General features: G+C 41.9%; 2 protein-coding genes across 2 annotated transcripts; both read right to left on the minus strand.

The window, feature by feature from the left end:
- Positions 1-5,366: 5,366 nt before the first annotated feature.
- On the minus strand, positions 5,367-9,130 carry RAB39B (RAB39B, member RAS oncogene family). Its single transcript, XM_007184607.2, has 2 exons — positions 8,707-9,130; positions 5,367-5,932 (listed from the first exon to the last, which is right to left on the minus strand). Exons 1-2 carry the CDS (start codon positions 8,919-8,921, stop codon positions 5,506-5,508), a joined length of 642 nt encoding a protein of 213 aa, XP_007184669.2. The 5' UTR covers positions 8,922-9,130; the 3' UTR covers positions 5,367-5,505.
- A 12,121-nt stretch (positions 9,131-21,251) lies between these two features.
- LOC130706385 (40-kDa huntingtin-associated protein) lies at positions 21,252-22,690 on the minus strand. The gene has a single exon (XM_057538118.1). It carries the CDS (start codon positions 22,500-22,502, stop codon positions 21,387-21,389), a length of 1,116 nt encoding a protein of 371 aa, XP_057394101.1. The 5' UTR covers positions 22,503-22,690; the 3' UTR covers positions 21,252-21,386.
- Between the last annotated feature and the right edge of the window lie 539 nt (positions 22,691-23,229).

Genomic DNA, 23,229 nt, shown 5'->3' on the forward strand with positions numbered 1-23,229 from the left:
ATGGAGAAAATGGAAGACTTGGATATATTTTGAAGATAGAGCTGATAGGGCTTGATGATTAATTTGATATGGGAGGTGAGGGGAAGTGAGGAATTAAGAATAACTCTTTAGTTTCTGTGTTGAACAAGGGGGTAGATGGTGGTGTCATTTATAGAGATAAGAAAGACTGGGGTTGAAGGAGCACATTTTGATAAATGTTGATCTCATACTGGACAGGTGAAGTTTGAGGAATTTGTGGATGTGTTTAGTAGGCAAGTTGGTTGTATTGGTACAATGCTCAGTGGGCTGAAGTCCTTCATTTGGGAGTCTTCAACGCAAAGACAATAACTGAAGTCATGAGAGTAGGTAAGATTGTCTAGGGAGAAGAGAGGATGGAGAACGAGGAAAGAATTGGGCCTCCCACAGAACTAAGAACACTGACTTCCTGAGAGGCTTGGTGCAGGCAGAAATCATTCCACCAGCACTATGCCGGCAAAGGTCGTGCATGACTTCCTTAAATGCTATGGATATATTTTAGTCCTTGTCTTTCTGAACCCACTGCTGCATGGTGATACTATTGTCTACTCCTTCCTGTGAAACTGTGCTCTCCAGGTTTTCCATTCTCTCCTTCTAAGTTCCCTTTCCCTAAAGTTTGTTGTTCCCCAGGGAATAATCATCTACTCGTAATTCCCCAGTGGTTATCCATTTTAGTCAGCTGAAAACCCAAAGTCCTTCCAATGGCCTTCAGAAGAACCCTTAAAAGTGAAGTCCATCCCCATCCCATCACCCGTGCAACCTTGTTTCTTACTGCTGACCCCTTGATCATTCTACTCCAGCTACACAGTTTTCTTTCCTGTTCATCAAATGCACCCAGCACATTCACACCTCAGGGCCTTTGTACTTGCCCTTCACTCAATCTGGAATTCTCTATCTTGAGATGTCTGCATGGATTTCTCCCTCACCTCCATCAAGTTCTGAAACCAACGGCTTCCCAAATCTGCAAGCAGCTTCCTGATCCTAGAGAAGATGAGGCTGCACAAGTTGTTCCTGACAGCTCAGCATAGAGTCTGACTCTTTAGTCCTCTTCTGTGTGGAGAATAGAGTGTGGGGGCAAAGAGTGGAAGCAGTGAAATCAGCTCTCACAGTAACTCAGGCAACAAATGACGGTGTGACACGTTCCATTTCTGATCCTAATAGACTCTCAAATGGAGATATTGGCTACACAGTTGCTTCTAAAGGTCCAGAGTCCATGGGAAAGATACGAGCTGGAGATAGAAATTCAGGACTCGTTGGTAGTTACAGCCATGGAACTGAATGAGGTCACCAAGGGACTTAACACAACTGAAGAAAAGATAATCAAGCCCTGAGGAGTGATAAACTATGTTAAACGCTGTTGCATTGTTGGTCCTTCCTTCCTTCCCTCCCTCTTTATTTCCCACCCTCCCTCCCTCCCTCCCTCCCTCATTCACTCATGATTATAAAAGTGATAAAGCTGCACAGAACTCAGCGTACCTATGCCCAGACTCAGAATCAAACATCTTCCCCCTTTTTTTTTACCCTCCCCAAAATATGTACTATAAACCCCAGGCAACGTTTGTATGCTCCAAGTGATCCTGACACAAAGAGCACACCTTAGTAGGACTTGAAAAGACTGAGGCAATTTAGCCTGGAGAAAAGAAGACTTTCCAGGGAAGACAACAATTGTAATAAGCTACCTGGCCTCTATCTGAAGAAAACAAAAACTCTAATTCAAAAATATACATGCACCCAATGTTCACAGCAGCACTATTTACAATAGTCAAACATGGAAGCAACCTAAATGTCCATCAACAGATGAATGGATAAAGAAGATGTGGTGTGTGTGTGTGTGTGTGTATATATATATATAATGGGGTGTGTGTGTATATATATATATATATATGTATAAAATGTGGTGTATATATATATATATATATATATATATATAATGGAATATTACTCGGCCGTAAAAAAAAGAATGAAATATTTTCATTTGCAGGAACATTGATGGACCTAGAGATTATCATACTAAGTGAAGTAAGTCAGACAGAGAAAGACAAATATTACATCACCTATATATGGAGTCTAAGAAATACAATAAACTGCTGAATATAACAAAACAGAAGCAGACTCACAGATATGGAGAACAAACCAGTGGTTAGCAGTGAGGACAGGGAAGGGGGAGGGGCAAGATAGGGGTAGAGGATTAAGAGGTACAAACTACTATGTATAAAATAAAGTAGCTACAAGAATATATTGTACAGCACAGGGAATATAGCCAATATTTTGGAATAACTTTAAATGGAGTATAATTTATAAAAACACTGAATCACTATTTTGTACATCTGAAATGAATATATTGTAAATTAACTATACTTCAATTAAAAAACAAAAAAATTTTAGGAGCTATTTAATAAAAATGGTTAAGGGCTTCCCTGGTGGCACAGTGGTTAAGAATCTGCCTGCCAGTGCAGGGGACACAGGTTCGAGCCCTGGTCCAGGAAGATCCCACATGCCGTGGAGCAACTAAGCCCGTGAGCCACAACTACTGAGCCTGTGCTCTAGAGCCACGAGCCACAACTACTGAGCCCATGTGCCACAACTACTGAGCCCGCGAGCCACAACTACTGAAGCCCACGTGCCTAGAGCCCATGCTCTGCAACAAGAGAAGCCACCGCAGTGAGAAGCCCATGCACCGCAACGAAGAGTAGCCCCTGCTCACCGCAACTAGAGAAAGCCTGCGCGCAGCAACAAAGACCCAACGCAGCCAAAAATTAAAAAAAATAAATAAATAAATAAATTTAATTTTAAAAATGGTTAAAATTTAAATAAAAAGATCCTTGACTAAAAATTGCATTGATTCAGATTTAGACTTGACAGAACTGATGTTTCCAAAAGTGGTATGGGATTTCCAGGCATTAGTGAGGTCTCTGTGACTTTCAACATGATGATCATATAACTTTCTGGCTTTAAGATACTGTTGTGCATAGCATATGTCACAGCTAACTGATGTTCTTTGTAGTGGTTGCTACACTGTAGTGACAGACTCCTCTGGAAACAGCTACAACACACACTTGGAATCTCACAGTCACATAATCAACCATTTTACTAAATACAAGCATATTTTCATTCACATACAGCTAAAGAAAACATCTTTTTCACATTTCATTACAGTGCACAACAAAGTGAGGAAAAGTATACAGTACATTTTATTCTGAAATATGAGACAATCTAATCCAACATGCAGTTGTGGTCTTTGTTACAAGTTAGTTTACCTTGTCTTCACCTATGTAATAAAATAGCTTCTAAAGCTTTATCCTTAATATTGTATTAACACCTGATTTTTTTCACACATTTTCTAAAACCCAGTTATTGCAGTGACAACAGCACTGAATTCTACTAAAATGAGTTTGAAAGTTCTAGAACTTGTTTAAGCAATTAAGCTCAGCCACTTCTGCTGGATCTATGCTGAGAATTTTTAAACCTGCCTAAAAAATGCAAGGAATGGGAAAAGTATACATATGATGTATTTAAGTCAAGAAAACGGTAGAGAGTTTTGTTTCTATCCTTTTTTTTGAACTGACAGAATCCAGTCAACTCTCATCTATCCACTGGATAATCTTGCTTTCAGAATCTTCTAAACATAATTAAGTATAGTAGTTGATGAAACTTTGTGTTAACCCAATTTACTATCTTTTGTTTGTCGTCTACAACCACAAAGCTGGCAACTTAATTACTCCACCCAAGCCAGGTCATGCTAAACGAAGGAAGAGACGATGACTGGGTCACTTGGGGTTGATGCTGCACGTAGGTCCAAGGTGGTTTGTTTCCATAATTTTCATGATCTGACTTCTTTATTCCAGCTGAAGTAAATCCCCCAAATTTCAGATTTGGTTACATCCATCCTGAAGTTCAGTACCATATTTCAAAGCAATTTACCATCCTCAGGCTTTCCTATCACAATGGATATGAGAAAACTGACTCTAATCAGAATTATTTTCTTACTGTGAAAAGTATGGCTTTTGCCTAGCTGAACTGGCTACAATTCAAAAAAATCATTTAAAGCATCACGTCTCTTCAAGAAGATAATGGAACCTCAAGCCAACCATTCCAAGTTTCTGATGCAGTTAGCTGCCTGTTCACCTGAGAATTGAGAGCTGACTTTCTAGGGTAGACAGGAACCCAGGGTGGGCATAAGGCAAACAAGTGGCCAAGGTCATTGTGAGGTGAGTATTTTAACCCCATCCCACTCCCCATTGCCGTATTTGGTTCCTTTCAATAATATATCCACTGTGTTTCAGTGATAAGAACATTTATAGCCCGAACAGTTCCAACGTGTTTTCACTGTGCAGTTATTCACTTGTGTAAAATCCTCTTGTCAATAATACCTGAATGGGCTTTACCTTTGACTCATGCCCGGGTTCCCGCAGGATTATAGCTGAGTTGTAATCAATAAGGAAACATATCCTAACATGTAGAGAATATTTATTTACAGTCATATCGCTTCCAAAGTAAACAAATTAATAACAGTTTATTCATCTGACAGCAGGATGATGCGGTGAAACAAGAACCAGGGGTCAAGTGACTCTCCTGCCCCTCAGTTAATTTTTTCGTAAACTGGGGAAGAAACCCTAACGGCTTGTTACGATGATCAAATAGGTAAGCCAATGAACTGTAATGTGTCTGTAAGGCTTACCGCACCTCCTGTTGAGCAGGTGTTTACCTTCAGATTGCAGTCGTCAATGCAGTGAAACCCCAGGCGTGGTCAGAGGGGAAGGAGGGCATGGGAGTTACAGTGTTTCTCTCTTCTACTTACATGGTAATTTGCGTGGGACAATTTCTTACACACAGCTGGTTATTCTTTCACAAGGCTGTACATTTTTTCAAGTGTGACAATAACAGTGTGTAAAGAGCCTCCCTTTTCCACATTCACACCGTTTTCACTAGAACACCAGGCCTTGAAAGGGTCTTAGCAAAAGGCTGGTCCACACCCCTCATTTTACACATGAGTTGTTTAGAAGCTAATTGGTACCTTTTAACCAAACCCAGCACATATGTTTAGTGCAGGATATTCTCACTGATTAAGCTGATCTCATACTCTTTTTTAGGTTGGCTAATTGTTCCCAATGTGATACTTTTCTCCCCTTTACATATTTCTTTATGATCGTGACCTATGAATGAGCTGAAATACCAAGAAATAGTTGTCCTGACTGTGGGTGTACTTTTCTGGGGCCTAGCTCCCCAGACCTCAGTTCCTTGACATGCGGTCCACAAAGGGCACACAGAGCGGCCACTGCCCAGCATGGGCCACAAAACAGTGCCAGTTCCAGCACCCAGGCTCCCCCACCCACCCACCCGCCCATCACCTGTCCAAGGGCCCCTTGGGGAGCAGGCTCACTTGGTATCCAATATGGAGGTTGAGTTCTCTTCAGTCGCACGATGATTCTATTCATTTTGGTCACTTTTAAGTTCAGGTGGGAGAGCATGTTTTGGAGATAAAAGGGCTGACTAGCACAAACACCTTCTCTCTGATTTGACAACCTCTTCTGAAGAGTGAACCATGTTTGGTACAAATCCACTCTTCACCCCTTCCCAGCCCTCCTGGATGGTAATATCCCCCCTTTTAACCAGCTCGTATATGTCTCTTGTCAGGTCTGTGAAGGCTTTCTCCACATTGATGGCATCTCGGGCTGACGTTTCAATGTACTTCATGCCGTACGCAGCAGCCAGTTTCTCTGCCTCGTGGCGAGTCACTTGCCTCTGTGTATCCAGGTCACACTTGTGACCCACGAGAACAAATACAATTTGGTAGGGCTGAACGTGTACTTTGGTCTCTTCTAACCACTCATGGACATTCTGGAAGGACCTGCGGTTGGTAATGTCAAATAAGAGCAGACCACCTACTGAGTTCCTGTAGTAGGCACGAGTGATGGACCTACAACACAAGAAAGAAGTAAAGAATGAAGGCCATGCCCAAACTCCTGCACTTCAATGAACTCAGTGTATTCTGTTGTCTCTGGTTAGTGACATAGTCCTTTGGTGAAAATTGTTTTCTTTTTTTAACAAAGGAATACAAATGTCATTCCATAATAATAATGATATATGAATTCTCAATTGAGCAAAACTTTGAGATGGAATCTTCTAGAAACGAATGCTCATGGACATACAGGCATTTTCCCTCGATTTAGGCAAGAGCCACAGTTAACTCTCCATGCCCACATCTGAATAGCTGAATGAGACTTCCTCTTCTGTTCAGTGGGATACCTAAGTAACAGGTTATCATGAGGCAAATGAAATAATGGATGTTAAAGTATTCTGTGACCTGGAGAACTCATTACAAATTATAGTAGTTGGAAGAGGATTTTCTAAAAAATAAGAATGAATTTACGATAGTTGACAGAAAATGCTTATAAGTATATAGGTATATTACAATATACTCCATTTTTTCCCATTTATCATTACCACGTTTGTCTATTATTATATTTTTATTTTAATCTAACAGGGGTCCTCAGTCTCTTCTGTGAGGAGGAACATAATTTTGTTTTTTATTTTCCAGGCCATGTGGGAATAGGAAAAAGAGGGATGGTCTGCAAAGGCCTTGAGCCAAGTGTCTGCTGGCCCCACTTCCTGACACATTTCGAAGAGGCTGGCTTGGGAGCCACAGGCTGGGAAAAACTGCCCAAATAGCCAAAGCTTCCCCTTAAAATGCTATGATTTATTTAAAGCATTGTAGAATGCTTTAGAATGTTTCTAAAACCTATTATACATTTTCTGTGCTTCTTAAGCAGAAGAAACCTCGTGCATTTTCGCTCCTTGGTTTGAGGAGCTTCATTTTCAATACGCATTATGGTACTTTTCTCAGAGCATATTAGACACTGTAGAACTTCTTGCTTGTACAATCACTTGCTTTAGACTACTGTGCTTTTTGATCTGTTTATTTTTAGTTTTTCTGTCTCCTTGGATGAAGATCAACAACGAGGGACTCAATAGCTTAAGGCTTAGGGCAAATGGCCCAGTGGTAACAGAATAAACAATGTCCGGGGAATTAAAGTCCAAGCTAGATGATGGTAAGAACAAACCTTACAAATTGAGTTTGTCTCCAGAACCAGGCAAATCGGCCGTAAGGACTGAAAGCATTTCTAATTCCCTTATGTTTGAAGATTCATGGAGAATGGTAGGTGTACCAGAAAATTCAACATGAACATAGATTGTGATTCATGAACAGCTTGGTTCAAGAAATCAATAGGCAAGCTGTAGTCAAAACTCTAAAATACATGATTACATTAATGGTTTGTGACTATTTAGAAAGTAGCAAAGCCCTTTCTTTATAAATACAACACAAGGCTACATAAAAATTAAAACCTCCCATACATCAAAAATTTTTCTTAAAGTTAAAAGACAAATGAAAAACTGGGAAAATAGTTTACAATATCCATGACAGGAAAGGATTAATGTTCTTAATATATAAAGAGCTGTTAGAAATCACTATCACCCAATAAATAATAATCAGTGGATAGGAAAAGGCTGTTCATACAGAAAGAAATTCCAATAAGCATAAAAGATACCTTTCTTCAATTATAATATGAGAAATGCAATCACAAGTTCAAAGTGAACCTGAACAAGGATATTTGAAATTTTTTCTCCCCCCCATCTTCAACCACCTAAGCAGCATCTTCTACGCTTGATTAGTGTTCTATAGCTAAATGAAGAAACGATCCTAAACATGAGCTATTGAGCCCTCTTGATCTAGTTCCTGCTGCTTGGCATGACTGTAGCTCAAAGTTTTCTGTGTACACTGCTCTCCCTCACTTCTGTCTTCACACATGCTGCTTCCTTGCCCTGGGCTTTTCCTGTTTTGCTTGGGTATCACACTCATCAGGCCTCATCTTCTCCACTTAGCCTTCCCTCATCTGTGTTCATACGTATAATTACAAATGATACATACTACAAGGGCCACCAAAGGGTTGTAAGAGAAAATTAAACCTGTTCATTGAGTACTCAATATGTGCTAAGCGTTCTGGTAGGCCGTGGGCATACAAATATGAACAAGGCACTCTTTTGTGTACTTGCTGGTCTATTTTGCCCCCAGTATGCTAGCACAGACATTCTAAGAGGGAAATGCCTATGTCTGTTTTGTTTACATGGCATTCCCTTGCAGGAGTTTCCTCAGGCTGTTTTCCCAGAAACAGTGCAGTGTCTGGCATATAGTGGATGATCATTCAATGTCTGCTGGTTGCAAGAAGGCATCAATCATCAGTGTCTATTTCATATATATATCTATAGTTCTATATAGTATCTATGTTTATGTCTATATATCTATATCTAGCTATCTATATCTCTATCTCTACATCATCTATCTATATCTGTCAGTTACATTAGGATGACCTGGGAACATTTTCGAAATGTAGTATAGGGACTGAAATTGATGAATTACAGTGATCAACTCCAGCTCGTTTATTAGCCGCCAAGGGGCAGGTTAGTGCAGTTGTGGCGCCAGCAGTATGTGTTATTGACTGGCCTTCCCTGCCAGGGTGCATCTTTCCCTGCACTGAACTCCCAGCTACCTGAAGGTGGGCTTGAGCAGAAACTCTCAGACCCTCGGTATCTTCCCTAAGGGCGGCGACCAGGACCAGGAAGTCCTCTTTCCCCAGGAACGGTGCAAGCCCCGAAGACCCTCCCACTGCTCGCGGGCCCGGGCTGCGCTCCCACCTGAACCTCTCTTGACCCGCGGTATCCCAGATCTGGAGCTTGATGCGTTTTCCTGGCTCGATCTCCACCAGACGGGAGAAAAAATCCACCCCCACCGTGGGGTCCGAAACCTGGGCAAAGCGGCCCTCGGTGAAGCGGCGGATCAGACAGGACTTGCCCACCGTGGAATCCCCGATGACAATGAGCCGGAACTGGTACAGCCAGATGGCCTCCATGGCCGGGGCTCGGCAGGTCTCCTCGGCCCGGGCCGTGGGCGGCGAGATGGGGGCGCCCGGCCGAGGCCTCAGAGAGCGCGGCTCGGTCCTGATCTAGATCGGCCACGAGCGCATCGTTGGCCTGGGAGCCTGAGGCGAGGTAGGCCCAGGCGCAGGGAGAGCGGAGGGACGGATGCTGCGCTCGCAGAGGTGATGAAATGGCAGCAGCATCAGCACCACGCACTCTGACTCATCACTGACTACAGGGTTACTGTAATCCTCCACGTAGAGGCGACGCTCAGGACCGCACTGTCTGTAAGAGGAGCGCACACAGAAATGGCCGGGAAAACAGCTCGTTCCCTTCCTTTCTAATTCCTCTTCTTAATTAAAAATTTTCTCTATCTTTCAAATTGCAAAAGTAACACCTCTTCATTAAAACTAACGAAACAATACAAAAATATACAAAAAAGGAAAGTCTATTATTATCTGCCCCCTACCTCCCCAAGATATTAACAGTTTGTTATATATTCTTCCACGTGTATTTCTATGAAAATATATATACATATACACATTTATTGCTGTTTGATTTTACAAAAATATGATCGAACTGGACCATTACTCTGACACTTGCTTTTTGCAATTAATAAAGAATCATTGGCATCTCTCCATTTCCAACTATTTTCCTTTTGCCATAACAATGCTGCAATATTCTCTTAAGTATAGTCACACATACATTATTTCTATGAAATAGAGTCTTAATAAGAAAGACCAGGAAGTCAAAGAGTATGAATATTTTAAATGTTATATATATGGGCATTATACTTTGCAAACATACTGAGCAATTTAAATTCTAGTCAGCAAGATGTGAAAAGACCATTTTTTAGCATTACTTCAAGCATCATATATGATATTCTTTCTTAATTCTTGCCAATCTGATGTCATTAAAAATAAATGGAATCATGGAATATGTAGACTTTTGTAACTGGCTTCTTTCACTTACCATGATGTTTTAGAGTTCATCCACATTGTAACATGCATCAGGACTTCATTCCTTTATATAACTGAATACTATTCCATTGGGTGACATAACACATTTTGTTTATCCATTTATCTGTTGATGGACATTTGGGTTGTTTCCGTCTTTTGGCTATTATGAATAATGCTGCTATGAACATTTGTGTACAAGTTTTTGTTTGAACACGTACTTCGAACTCTTTTGGGTTTAAACCTAGGAGTAGAATTCCTTTGACCTATGGTAACTATATGTTACATCCTTTGAAGAAATTCCAGACTGTTTTCCACAGTGGCTGCACCATTTTACATTCCTACCAGCAGTGTATGAGGGTTCTGATTTCTCCATAGCTTTTCCAACACTTGTTATTTTCTGACTTTTTGATTCCAGACATCCTAGTGGGTATGAAGTGGTATCTCATTGTGGTTTTGATTTGCATTTCCCTGATGACTGATGACAATGTGCATATTTTCACATTCTTATTGGCCATTTGCATATCCTCCTTGGAGAAAGGTAGGCTCAGGTCCTTTGCCTTTTTTTTTTTTTGGCCGCCGAGTGGCTTTTGGGATCTTAGTTCCCCAACCAGGGATTGATTGAACCTGGGCCCCTGGCAGTGAGAGCTCAGAGTTCTAACCACTGGATCACCAGGGAATTCCCCCTTTGTCCATTTAAAAACTGGATTATTTGTCTTTTTATTACTGAGTTGTAAGAGTTCTTTACATATTGTAGGTGTAAGTCTCTTATCAGATATGTGACTTGTAAATATTTCCTCCCATTCTGTGTGTCCTTTCTGAACTTTCTTAAGGGTGTCCTTTGAAGTGCAAAGTTTTAAATTTTGATGAAGTAAAGATCGTCTGTTTTTTCTTTTGTTGCTTGTGCTTCTGGTGTCATGTCTAAGAATACTTTGCCAAATTCAAGTTCATGAAGATTTACTCCTATGTATTCTTCTAAGAGTTTTGTAGTTTTAGCTCATACATTTAGGTCTGTGATTCATTTTATGATAATTTTTATATATGCCGTGAGGTAGGGGTCCAGCTGCCTTCTTTTGCATGTGGATATCTACTTGTTCAAGCACCATTTGTTGGAGAGACTATTCTTTCCCCATTTAAAAAAAAATTTTATTTATCTTATTTTTGGCTGCGTCGGGTCTTAGTTGCGGCACTCGGGATCTTCGTTGCGGCCTGCGGGCTCCTCCTTGCTGCGTGCAGGCTTCTCTCTAGTTGTGACCCATGTGCTCAGTAGTTGCGGTGGGCGGGCTTAGTTGCCCCGCGGCACGTGGGATCTTAGTTCCCTGACCAAGGGTCGAACCTGCATCCTCTGCATTGGAAGGTGGATTCTTAACAACTGGACCACCAGGGAAGTCCCTCTTTCCCCATTGAATGATTTTGGCATCCTTGTTGAAAATCAGTTGACCATAGACTGGTTTAATTCTGGACTCTCAATTTTATTCCATCGGTCTATGTCTAGTCTTCTTCCAGTATCACATTGTCTTGACTGTTGTAGCTTTGTAGTAAGTTTAGAAATCGGGAAGCATGAGTCCTCCTACTGTGCTCTTTTTTTCCAAGATTGTTTTTGGCTACTTGGGGCCCCTTTCAATTTCATATGAATTTTAAGATCTGCTTGTCAATTTCTGCATATAAGGCAGCTATGATATTGATTGAGATTTCATTAAATCTGTAGATCAGTTTGGGGAATACTGCCATCTGAACAAAATTAAGTCTTCAAATCCTTGAACATAGACTATCTTTCCATATATTTAGGTCTTTTAAAATTTCTTTCAACAATGCTTTGTAGTTTTCAGTTTACAAGTCTTACACTTCTTTAGCTAAGTTATTCCTAAGTATTTTATTATTTTTGATGCTATTGTGAGTGAATTGTTTTCTTAATTTCATTTTCAGATTGGTCATTGCAAGTGTATAAAAATATAATTGATTTTATATTTTTCAACTTTTTTTTTTTTTTTTTGGCCGCACCATGCAGCTTTGCAGGATCTTAGTTCCCCGACCAGGGATCAAACCCAGGCCCTGGAAGTGAAAGCGCTGAGTCCTAACCATTGGACCGCCAGGGAATTCCCGATTTTTTTAGTGTATTCTTTAAGATGTGGTCAAATGGTTTTTCTGCGTCTTCGAGATGATCATGTGATTTGTTTTTATTCTATTTGGTATAATGTATTACATTAATTGATTTTTGGATATTGAGTTAACCTTGCATTCCTGGTATAAATCTTATTGATCATGGTGTATAATTTTAAAAATATGTTTTTGGATTTGATTTCTAGTATTTTTGAGGATATTTTCATTCATATGCATGACATTTATTGGTCTATAGTTTTCTTTTTTTTCTTTTTTTTTCGGAGGGAATTTATTTATTTATATTTTTTGGCTGTGTTGGGTCTTCATTTCTGTGCAAGGGCTTTCTCTAGTTGTGGCAAGTGGGGGCCACTCTTCATCGCGGTGCGCGGGCCTCTCACTATCGCGGCCTCTCTTATTGCAGAGCACAGGCTCCAGATGCGCAGGCTCAGTAGTTGGGGCTCACGGGCCCAGTTGCTCCGCGGCATGTGGGATCTTCCCAGACCAGGGCTCGAACCCGTGTCCCCTGCATTGGCAGGCAGATTCTCAACCACTGCGCCACCAGGGAAGCCCTATAGTTTTCTTTTATTGCAATGTCCTCTTCTGGTTTTAGTATCAGGGTAATATTGGCCTCATAAAATGAGCTGAGAAGCATTCTTTCCTTTTCTGCTTTTTGGAAGAGTTTGTGAAGAACTGGTATTAATTCTTCTTTAAATGTCTGCTAGAATTTAGCAGTGAAGCCATCTGGGTCTGGGCTTTTCTCTGTGGGTAGTGTTTTGATTACTAATTCAATTTCTTCACTTGTTATAGCTCTATTCAAATTGTCTATTTCTTCTTGAGTCAGTTTCAGTAGTTTGTATCTTGGTAGAAATGTCTCCATTTCATCTAAGTTATCCAATTTGTTGGCATACAATTATTCATAGTATTCCTTATAAAGGAATACTATGTATTCCTTTAAAATTTTGTAAGGTCAGTAGTAATGTCCCTTCTTTCATTTATGATTCTAGTGATTTGAGTCTTCTTTTTCTTCTTGGTCAATCTAGCTAAAGATTTGTCAATTTTGTTTACAAAGAACCGACTTTTGGTTTTGTTTATTCTATTTTTTAATTTGCTCTCCATTTCATATATCTCTGCTCTAATCTTAAGTATTTCATTCCTTCTGTGTGATTTAGTTTGTTCATCTTTTTCCAGTTCCTTAAGGTGTAAAGTTAGGTTATCGATTTGAGATCTTCCTTTTCTCTAAATATAGGCATTTACAGTTATGAATTTCCCTTTGAGCACTGCTTTATCTGCATCCTATAAGTTTTGATATTGGTATCTTCATTTTCATTTGTCTCAAATTATTTTATGATATCTCCTTTGACCCATTTGTTACTTAGGAGTGTTTTGTTTAATTTCTATATATTTGTGAGTTTTCCATATTTTTCCTGCTATTTACTTGTAATTTTATTTCTTGTGGTCAGAGAGCATTCTTTGTATCATTTGTATCTTTTTAAAATTCTTAAGGTTTGCTTTATGGCATAGTATATGGTCTATTTTGGAGAATGCTCTCCATGTGCACTTGAGAAAAATGTATATTCTGCTTTTGGGTGGAGTGTTCTATATATGTGAATTAGGTCTAATTGGTTTTTAGTGTGGGCCAAGTCTCCTATTTTCTTGTTGATCTTCCGTATAGTTGTCCTATCCATTAATGAAAGTGTAGTATAAAGTCTTCAACTATTATTGTACAACTATTTCTCACTTCAATTCTATCAGTTTTTGCCCCATATATTTTGGATTTCTGTTTTTCAATGCATATGTATTTGTAATAAGAATGAATTGACCCTTTTATCATTATGAAATGTTCTTCTTTGTCTCCAGTAACTTTTCTTTTGTTTTGAAGTCTATTTTGTCTGATATTAGTATAGCCACTTCAGCTTTCTTGTGGTTGCTGTTTGCATAATATATTTCCATATTTTTACTTTCAATCAATTTGTATTGTGGAATATTAAGTATGTCTCCTGTAGACGGCATACAGTTTATCATGTTATTTTATCCGCTCTCACAATCTCTGCTTTTTTCCTGGACTGTTAGTATTGTTATCATTGTTATAGTTGATTTACATCTGCCATTTTTTTTTCCTTTTTTTTTTTTTTTAAATTAATTTATTTATTTTTGGCTGTGTTGGGTCTTCGTTTCTATGCAAGGGCTTTCTCTAGTTGCGGCAAGCGGGGGCCACTCTTCAACATCTGCCATTTTATTTCTTTCCTTTTTATATAACTTATGGGGTTTTTTTATTCCTCTTTCTGCTTTATTACCTTTTTTTTGCATTAAGTGAATATTTTATAATGTAGCATTTGAAGTTTTTAAATGATTTTTTAAAATATATTTTTGAGGTTTTTTTTTTTTTAGTGGTTGCTCTAGGGTTTACCAAATATTTCTTAATTTATCAGAATCACCTTCAGATGTATACTACCTTATTCCATATATATATAGTCTATATAATATATAGAAACATGACTCCTATAGAGCTCCATTCCCTTTTCTCCCTTTTAATATTACTATTATACCTATTATGTCCATTAATATTACAAATCCAACAATACATTGTTATAATTATTGCTTTGCCATCTGTAGTCATTTCCTTAGCCCAATATAGCTTGACTCCCAGTCACTTCTTTTGCACTGCTTTTGGCAAGTATATTACATTTTATGTTATAGGCCCAACAGTACACCATATACATATTATTTTATACATTAAAAAAAATCAGTTCAAAAAAAGGAGAAAAATATACATTTATGCACTTTTATAATTACATAAACACCTTTACTGGTGCTGTTTTTTTGTGTGTGTCTGTGTGTGTGTGTTTGTTTGAATTGCCATCTGCAGTCGCTTTCAGCTTGAAGAACTTCCTTCAGTATTTCTTGTAAGGCAGGTCTGCAACAAATTCAGTCATTGCTTGTTTGTTTATCTTGTCTTTATCTCCTTTCCTTTTTTGAAAGATAGATTTGCTGAATATAGGATTCTTGGTTTACATTTTTTTCTTTATCATTTTGAATATGTTATCCCAATGCATTTTCTTTTCTTACCATTTTCATTCTTTATTTTACTGAGGTATAGTTGATGTACAGTATTATATAAGTTCCAGGTGTACAACACATTGATTCACAATTTTTAAAGATTATATTCTATTTATAGTTATCATAAGATTTTGGCTATATTCCCTGTGTTGTATAATATATCCTTGTAGCTTACTTATTTTATACATAGTAGTTTGTACCTCTTAATCCCCTACTCCTATCTTGCCCCTCCCCTGCATTGTTTCTTTTGAGAAGTTGACTGTTAATCTTTTTAAAAATTAATTAATTAATTAATTAATTAATTATATTATGTTTTGGCTGCTTGGGTCTTCATTGCTGTGCATGGGCTTTCTCTAGTTGCGGCGAGTGGGGGCTACTCTTTGTTGCGGTGCGTGGGCTTCTCATTGCGTTGGCTTCTCTTGTGGCATGCAGGCCCTAGAGCTTGTGGGCTTTAGTAGTTGTGGCTCGCGGTCTCTAGAGTGCAGGCTCAGTAGTTGTGGCACATGAGCTAAGTTGCTCCGCGGCATGTGGGATCTTCCTGGACCAGGGATTGAGCCCGTGTCCCCTGCATTGGTAGGCAGATTCTTAACCACTGCACCACCAGGGAAGTCCTTGACTGTTAATCTTATTGGTGTTCCCTTTTAAGTGAGTCATTTTTTTTCTTATTACATTCAAGATTTTCTCTGTGACTTTTATCATTTCTTTGATTTTCAGAATTTTTACTATGATGCATCTGTTTGCGAATCTCATTATCTTTATCCTGCTAGTTCATTGAGTTTCTTGGGATGTGTGGGTTATTGTTTTTCAATAAATTTAGGAAGTTTTCTGATTTTTTTTTGGACATTTTTTCTACTCTCTTCTCTCTTCTGGTATTCTCATTACACCTGTGTCGGTGCACTTGATGGTGTCCCACATTTCTCTGAGGCTCTGTTCATTTTTCTTCATTCTTTTTGACTCATTTTCAGCTTGCATACTCTCTATTGAACTGTCTTCAAATTTTCTAATTCTTTCTTCTGCTAGTTGAAATCTGTTGAACCCATCTAGTGAATTATTTATTTCAGTTATTGTACTTTTCAACTCCAGAATTTCCTTTTGGTTCTTTTTTCTATCTCTGTATTGATATTCTATATTTGATGTGACATTGCCATCGTATGGACCTTTACTTTTTTAACCATGCTTTCCTTTAGTTCTGTGAACATATTTGTAATGACTTCTTTGAAGTCTTTTGCTGTTAGATCTGACAGCTACTTGCTATCACGGGCAGTTTCTGTTGCCTACTTCCCCCCCCCCCCCCAGTGTATGAATCATACTTTGTTTCTTTGCATGTCTCATAATTTTTTTTGTTGGAAACTAGACATTTTAGACAATATATTGTAGTAAGTCTGACTGTTGGTCCAGTCCCCACCCCAAGGTTGGTTATTGTTAATTCTTCTTCTTCTTCTTCTTTAGTGACTAGCTGGACTATATTAGTGAAGTCTGTCCCCTTGCCCCCATGATGTTTCACCCTGGAATGACAGTAATATTGGCAGGACTCTCTTTGCCTGACCACATCCAGCTGTTAAACTCCACAAATTGCCAGCTGATAATATACTGTTTTCATCAAAGCCTTGGGAGCATAAATTGGTCTTCAAACTAATTCAATCATCACATTGCAGCTCCTTTGAAGAATAGTTTCTGAGGTTCATGCTTGATATTTGTTCTGACCCCAGGAAGGCTCCTACCTGGCTGATAGTCTGTATTTTCATTAAATCCACAAGTTTCTACCCAGTACCTTTTACTACAACCTCCACTGTTCTTGAGGGTGTCCTTAGGTTTGAACTTCTCCATGCTCTCTTGTAAATAAAATCAGTTCCTTTGGGAAGACATTAGGAGCTAGCTGTTTTATGGTCTGCTCCTCCCTTTGGGCAAAATCTCTGAGCCAGGGCTCTGGAACTGGGGTTGGGGACAATGGCCAGCTTCTCTCTGAGTGACACTCCGGCTCTAGGAGTTGAACATTTGGAAGGGGGCATCAGCCTGAAGTGGAACCACCAACTCATAAGCCAGGGAAAGAGCAAGATGATCAGGACCCCGGTCTTCTCAACGCACTGCACCCAATGTAGAGCCTCAGTCTCGTAAGTGGGGGCTGAGTGGAAGAGGGGAACTGCCACTTCTCAACCACACTTGCCTGGGACTCAGCCTCAGCAACACATAGTTGGGGTCAGGATGAGAAATGTTGATATACTGCTCCTCCCAGGAAGAAAGCCCTCTGGAGGGAAGAGAAAGCTACAGCAGTCTGGAGTGGAGTGATGAGTGGGGTGGGGGGTGGGTGGGAAGGGAGGGAGTGGTCTCGGTTCAAATACTACAGATTTCTGCTTTATAAAATTTTTATAGATTTTCTTGATAGGTGTTTCTCTGTTTTCTGTTTGCAGTAGACATTCATTTCACATATTCTAAAAGCTTAAAATCTCACTAAGAAATTTTAATGTATTACTCTTTTGAAAAATATACTGTGACTTGTTTATAGACTTTCACTTTCTTCCCTTGGCAACTACTGTGCCCAACTTCAAATATGTTCATCAGTACAGTCTTTTTTCTTCACAATTAAAAAAAACACGAATGTTTCAGAATTGCTATTCCCATATCCCTTCAAAAAGCAAGCCTGCTAAGAATGGTTCAAGATATTACTGATGTTCTGAGTTCTTTTCAGGTTGAGACTATATAGGCAAAGAATTGCATTAAAAAATACAGGCATGCGTTTTTTTCTTTTCTCCTTGCAAGTGTTTGTTAATTATTTGAAGTATAGTTGAGTTCGTCTTTTTGGTTTGTTTTAGGATTATTGTTCTCCTATCATTGTTGATTTTACTTTATCTTTTTAATATGTAGAACATTAACATGATTACAAAAGTCAACACTATAAAAATCTTTTCACCCCTTGTAGCTAACCAATTTTATTTGTTTCTTGTTTACCTTTCTGTTTCTTCTATAGAGATAAGCATATATATATGTGTGTGTGTGTGTGTGTGTGTATATATACACATACACACACACACACCCACATACATATATGGGACAAAGGATCAAAATCTCAATGGAAAAATGTGTAAAAGATATAAATGAATATATATTCATAAATTAGAAATATTAGCTATTAATCTGTAATATATGTTGTAAATATTTTTTCCCAGTTTGTCTTTTGACTTTATGTGTTTTAACCATGTAAAGGTTTTTAATTAAAAAAAAATTTTTATGAAGTCAAATTTACCAATTTTTAATTTTGCTGTATTTGATTTTAAGTCATAGTTAGAAAGTATTTCCCTTCACTAAGGCTAAAGAAAATTTTTGTAATATTTTCTCCTGATACTTGTATGGTATATTTTAAAATATTTAGACCCCTATATATCTAGAGTTTATTTTTGTGTATGGTGTGAGATATGGATCTACTTTTTTTCTCAATAGCTTTCCAGTTGTCCCAGAACCATTTATTAAAATGTCCATCTTTTCTCTAGAGACTTAAGATGCTATCTTTATCTTACACTAAATTTTCATATGTATCTATCTGGCTCTATTTTTGGACATTTTATTCACTTCAGAGGTCTGTTTGCCTATTCCTACACCACAACCCCACTGTTTTACTTAAGGATGCTTTATTGTATACTTTAATACCTTGTCAGTCTACTCTTCCCTCATAGTTTTTCCTTTTTAGTGTTTTCCTGGCTATTCTTTCTTGTTCGCTTTTTCATATGAACTTAGTATCAATATGTCTAGGTCCCTAAAAAAGCTTGTTGGAACTTTTATTGGAATTGCAATATACTTATAAGTTACTTTATGGAGAACTAACATGTTTATGGTGTTGAGTCATCCTAAACAAGAACAAGGGAGGCCTTTCCGTATGTTGAAGTTTTCATTTGTGTCTTTCAGGAGTGTTTAAGCTTTTTCTAGTCCAGGTTTAAACATTTCTTGTTGTTTATTCCTAAATATTTCATCTTCCTTGCTGCTACTGTAAATGGTCATTTTCTCTACCATCATGTCCTCTAACAGGTTATTGTGTATGTATATGAAGGCTACTGATTTCTGTGTGTTAGATTTATATCCTGTAACTTTACTGAATTCTGGGATTTCTTGGACGTATTTTTAGTATTCATTCTCTAGGAGTTGCCAATTCTGTCAGGGTTGGCAATCTTCTGCAAAGAGGTAAGAAGTAAATATTTAAAACTTGATGGGCCAAGAGGCAAAATTGAGAATATCATGTAGGTATCTATACAAAAAGAGAATTTAAAAATTTCCACAAATTGATGAAATACAAAATATAATAATTTTTGTAATACAGGTCTATTCATGTGAAGATTACAGTTATTTTGGGGGGACAACATTTTACTTAACTATGGTACAAAGTTAGTGTTCCCTACCATTAAAATCAATCCAAATGTTCATCTGTTAAGGCTGATCTGTAATGAGATTCTATATATTTCATTTTTTAAATATACCTTTTAAAACAGGTACTGTTGAACACTGACATCATGGAATAAATACATATATATATATATATAGAGAGAGAGAGAGAGAGAGAAAAAAACAGAGAGAGAGACAGACAGAGAGAGAGACTGATTCTGTTGTTTTTGTTTCTCTGGAGAACTCTAATACTGCTCGTATACCCAATACCAGGCTCTCTGGTACTCCCTCCCCCCACCTCCTCAGAGCAAGGAGTTCAGACCAGAGGTCTAAGGAGGCTTTTCCTTGCGCCCAAACCCAAATGCTGTCACCAGCCACAGCCCATAATTCCGAAGCATTCTTGTCACGAGGACAGTAAGGAAGGCGGCCAGGGCTGCAGCCCAGGCTGACAAGAGTGTACCAGAAAAAGCAAAAGCACAAGGGAGCGAGCACCCTTACCACTTCGGCAACAAGCTGCACTAGGCCTTTAGGGCTCGGAAAGACCCTTCCCGGCAGCCAAGTGAGAGCACAGGAAGGGTGGCCGAATCCGTCCCAAACGGGCCTCCCCTACACTTCCTTAGCCACTGCTTCCACACTGCTGAAACAGAAGTAGAAAAGAATACCCTAAAAGTCCCATCCATTTGGGGACACGTAACTCATAGTGACAACACTCCACATATTCCCCCTCCCCCCCCAAATACACAAAACCAAGATCTGTTCCCAAACTGTGTCCTTAAATCTCACCTCAAAAGATTAGTGCTGTCTACAACTTCAGCCTAAAGGATGCGTTTTCCCAAGCCGAATGAATGAGAATGAGATTACATTCTGAAGAGTTCCTACCATCACTCTCAACACTAAAGAAAATAAAATTGAATTTGAGAAAGCTAAGTCGGTTTGCATGCAACGTTTGGACCAAAACGCCTTGGAAATTTAGTGTTTAAAAATGGAACGCCATCCTGCTTTTGGGGAGCAAGGGCACAGTCTGGCACACACACGATCACACAATACCAAAGCAGCGTGCTGATTTTACACATTTGAGTTAACTGAGATTTGTAGAAGGATCCGCACACAAATGAAAGCTGCCACGTGGACTACCCGCACCTCTCGAAACGGAGCCAGAACTGAAAACTCCAATGCACAGCTGACACCTTTGCTGTGGAGCCCACCCCGCTCTGCACCGAACACATTCGCACTGCAGCTGAGAAAGGCCACATCGCAAATGACCTCTGCAGATTCACAGGCACACTGTCCACTTCGAATGAACGAATCCATCTTGGAGCTAAAAGGGAGCTATCTGCTTCTGCTTGCCGCCTCCTGCCAGGGAGATAAGCTAGTCCCATTTCATAGATGAGGTAAATCCGAACCACAAGCTAGGAGGGTCAGAATGGCTTTATTATGGACTGAGGGCTGTAGCGACAACAGCCTAGTACTGAATCCAGTGATTCCCACGAACACGTACGGGGCGCGTGAAACACAGGGGGAACTGGGCGATCACGCAGGCGGACATCGAAATACGCTAAGCAATCAGAGTCACCGTGAAAAAATCATGCAGCTTAAGTAGCGAGCCAGAGCTGTGCAAATTAATCCTCAGTCGGAAAGAAGGACGCGGGGGGAGGGGAGCCTTGCGGGGGAAGAGGGGTGGGTGGGGACAGTTGGGTGAAAACAGAAGAGGAAAGGGGGCGGAAGGGGCTCTCATGGTTCTGTTGCCGTTTCTGGGGAAGAGAATCAGAGACTACTCCGATTCTACCATATGGTTTCTTTTCTGCCACTATTGTGGAAACAACGTAACTTGTAGTCAACCGCATTCCTCTGGTGGCAACAGGGGTAAGATACACTGCAAAGGCAGAAGCGCCGGGTCAACGCCTCTTGTGTCCCCGTAAACGCGCAGGCGGGTGCGTGAGGTTCGGGGACAGGCACAGAGTCGCTGGGAGTGACTCGTCAGATCCCCTGGCCCGACGGGGAGATGGTTTCCTGCAGAACGAGGTGCAGGAGGTGGTTCTGCTCGGCGCTCAACAGGGGCCACATCTCCACCTGCAGCGACTTGACGGCTTCCGTGTCCTTCTCGTGGGTGGCCATGACCAAGGACTGCAGCAGCAGGAAGAGCTCCTCGGGAAGCGGGCCGCTGCCGTCCTGCCCGTGGCCGTCGAAGGCCTCCCAGGAGTACTTCTCCAGGGTGTGCGCGTGCTCCGGCAGGAGCTTGGCGGGCGGCGGCTGCAGGAGCAGCAGCAGCAGCACGCGGGACACCTCGCAGCGGACCAGCACGTCGGCGAAGGCGCCCAGCGCGGCGGGGGAGGGCGCGGCCGCGGAGCCCGCGCCGGGTGGGAGCAGCGCGAGCGGTGGGGCGGAGGCCGCGCCGGCCCCGGGCTGCGGCTGCGGCGGGGGCTGCGGCCCCGGCGGCGGCAGCGGGTGGGCGCCGTGCTCCAGCGCCAGGCGCTGCATGCGCGTGAAGAGCGCCAGGGCGCCGCTGTAGTCGCGCGCCAGCAGCTGGCAGGACGCGGCGTCGCCGAGCGCCTGCAGGGCGGCCAGGGGCAGCTGGGGCAGCTGCAGCTGCGCGGCGCGTTGGAAGTGGCCGGCGGCGGCGGCCGGCTGGCCCAGGTCGCGCAGGGCGGCCGCCAGCTCGAGGCAGAGCGCGGCGGCGGCAGCCGGCTGGCCTAGCTCCAGGTGCAGGCGCACGGCGGCGCCCAGGGCGGCGGCGGCGGCCTGCAGCGGCTCCCCGTAGGCGGCGGGGCAGGCCAAGCGCTGGCGCGCGTCGCGCTCCTGCCGCAGGAAGAGGCGCGCGGCCTCGGTCAGCGCCAGCGCCTCCCCGGGCCCGTGGAAGAGCGCCTGCTGGCAGCGGGCCACGGCCAGCTGGCACCAGGCCGCGTACGGCAGGCACTCCTGGGCGCGCAGCTCGCGCCCCAGCTGGCTGAACTGCTCGCCGGCCTCCGCCACGTTCGGCTTCCGCAGGAACCGCTTCTTCAGCTTGTTGCACACCTGGCGGTAGCGCGCCAGGAAGTCCCCGGCCTCAGGCCCGGGACCCGAACCGCCGCCCAGCCCGGCCGCGGAAGCCGCCATGTTCACCGCCTAGGCATTTCCGGGCGCGCTGACGCAAGTGTACGCAAGTGCTGGGCGACGGCGGCGGGCTGAGACGCGCACCGCGTCGGGCTCCGGCCCACCGCGCTACCGCGCCGGCTCGGCCGCCCGGAGCTCTCGTCCTCCTGGTGATACACAAAGTAGCAAGCGCGGAGGCCCGTCCGGGACTGGCTGCGGGTGGCGTATGCAAATTGACGGCCCTGGGGCGGGGCCTGGCCCGCCGTCCGGGGTTCCGTGAGCAGACCAAGGGTGCTGGGGCGGGGCCTGGCTGGGCGCCCCCTGTTGCTAGGTGACAGCTTTTTTTAAAAATTTATTTATTTTATTTTTTTATTTTTGGCAGTGTTGGGTCTTTGTTGCTGTGCAGGGGCTTTCTCTAGTTGCGGCGCGCGGGGGCTACTCTTCCTTGCCGTGCGCGGGCTTCTCATTGCGGTGGCTTCTCGTTGTGGAGCACGGCTTCTAGGCACGCGGGCTTCAGTAGTTGTGGCACATGGGCTCAGTAGTTGCGGCTCTCGGGCTCTAGAGCACAGGCTCAGTAGTTGTGGCGCACGGCCTTCCTTGCTCCGCGGCATGTGGGATCTTCCCAGACAAGGGCTCCAACCGGTAGGTGACAGCTTGTTTACGCAGGTTGCCAAGCAGGGCATCTCTTGGCATCTCTAGGGGAACACAGCCAAAAACTCTTGACCCCGCGTGACCCTAATTCCGACTTTGC

Source organism: Balaenoptera acutorostrata, chromosome X (genome assembly GCF_949987535.1).
Source record: "Balaenoptera acutorostrata chromosome X, mBalAcu1.1, whole genome shotgun sequence".
NCBI classification, from domain to species: Eukaryota; Metazoa; Chordata; class Mammalia; order Artiodactyla; family Balaenopteridae; genus Balaenoptera; species Balaenoptera acutorostrata.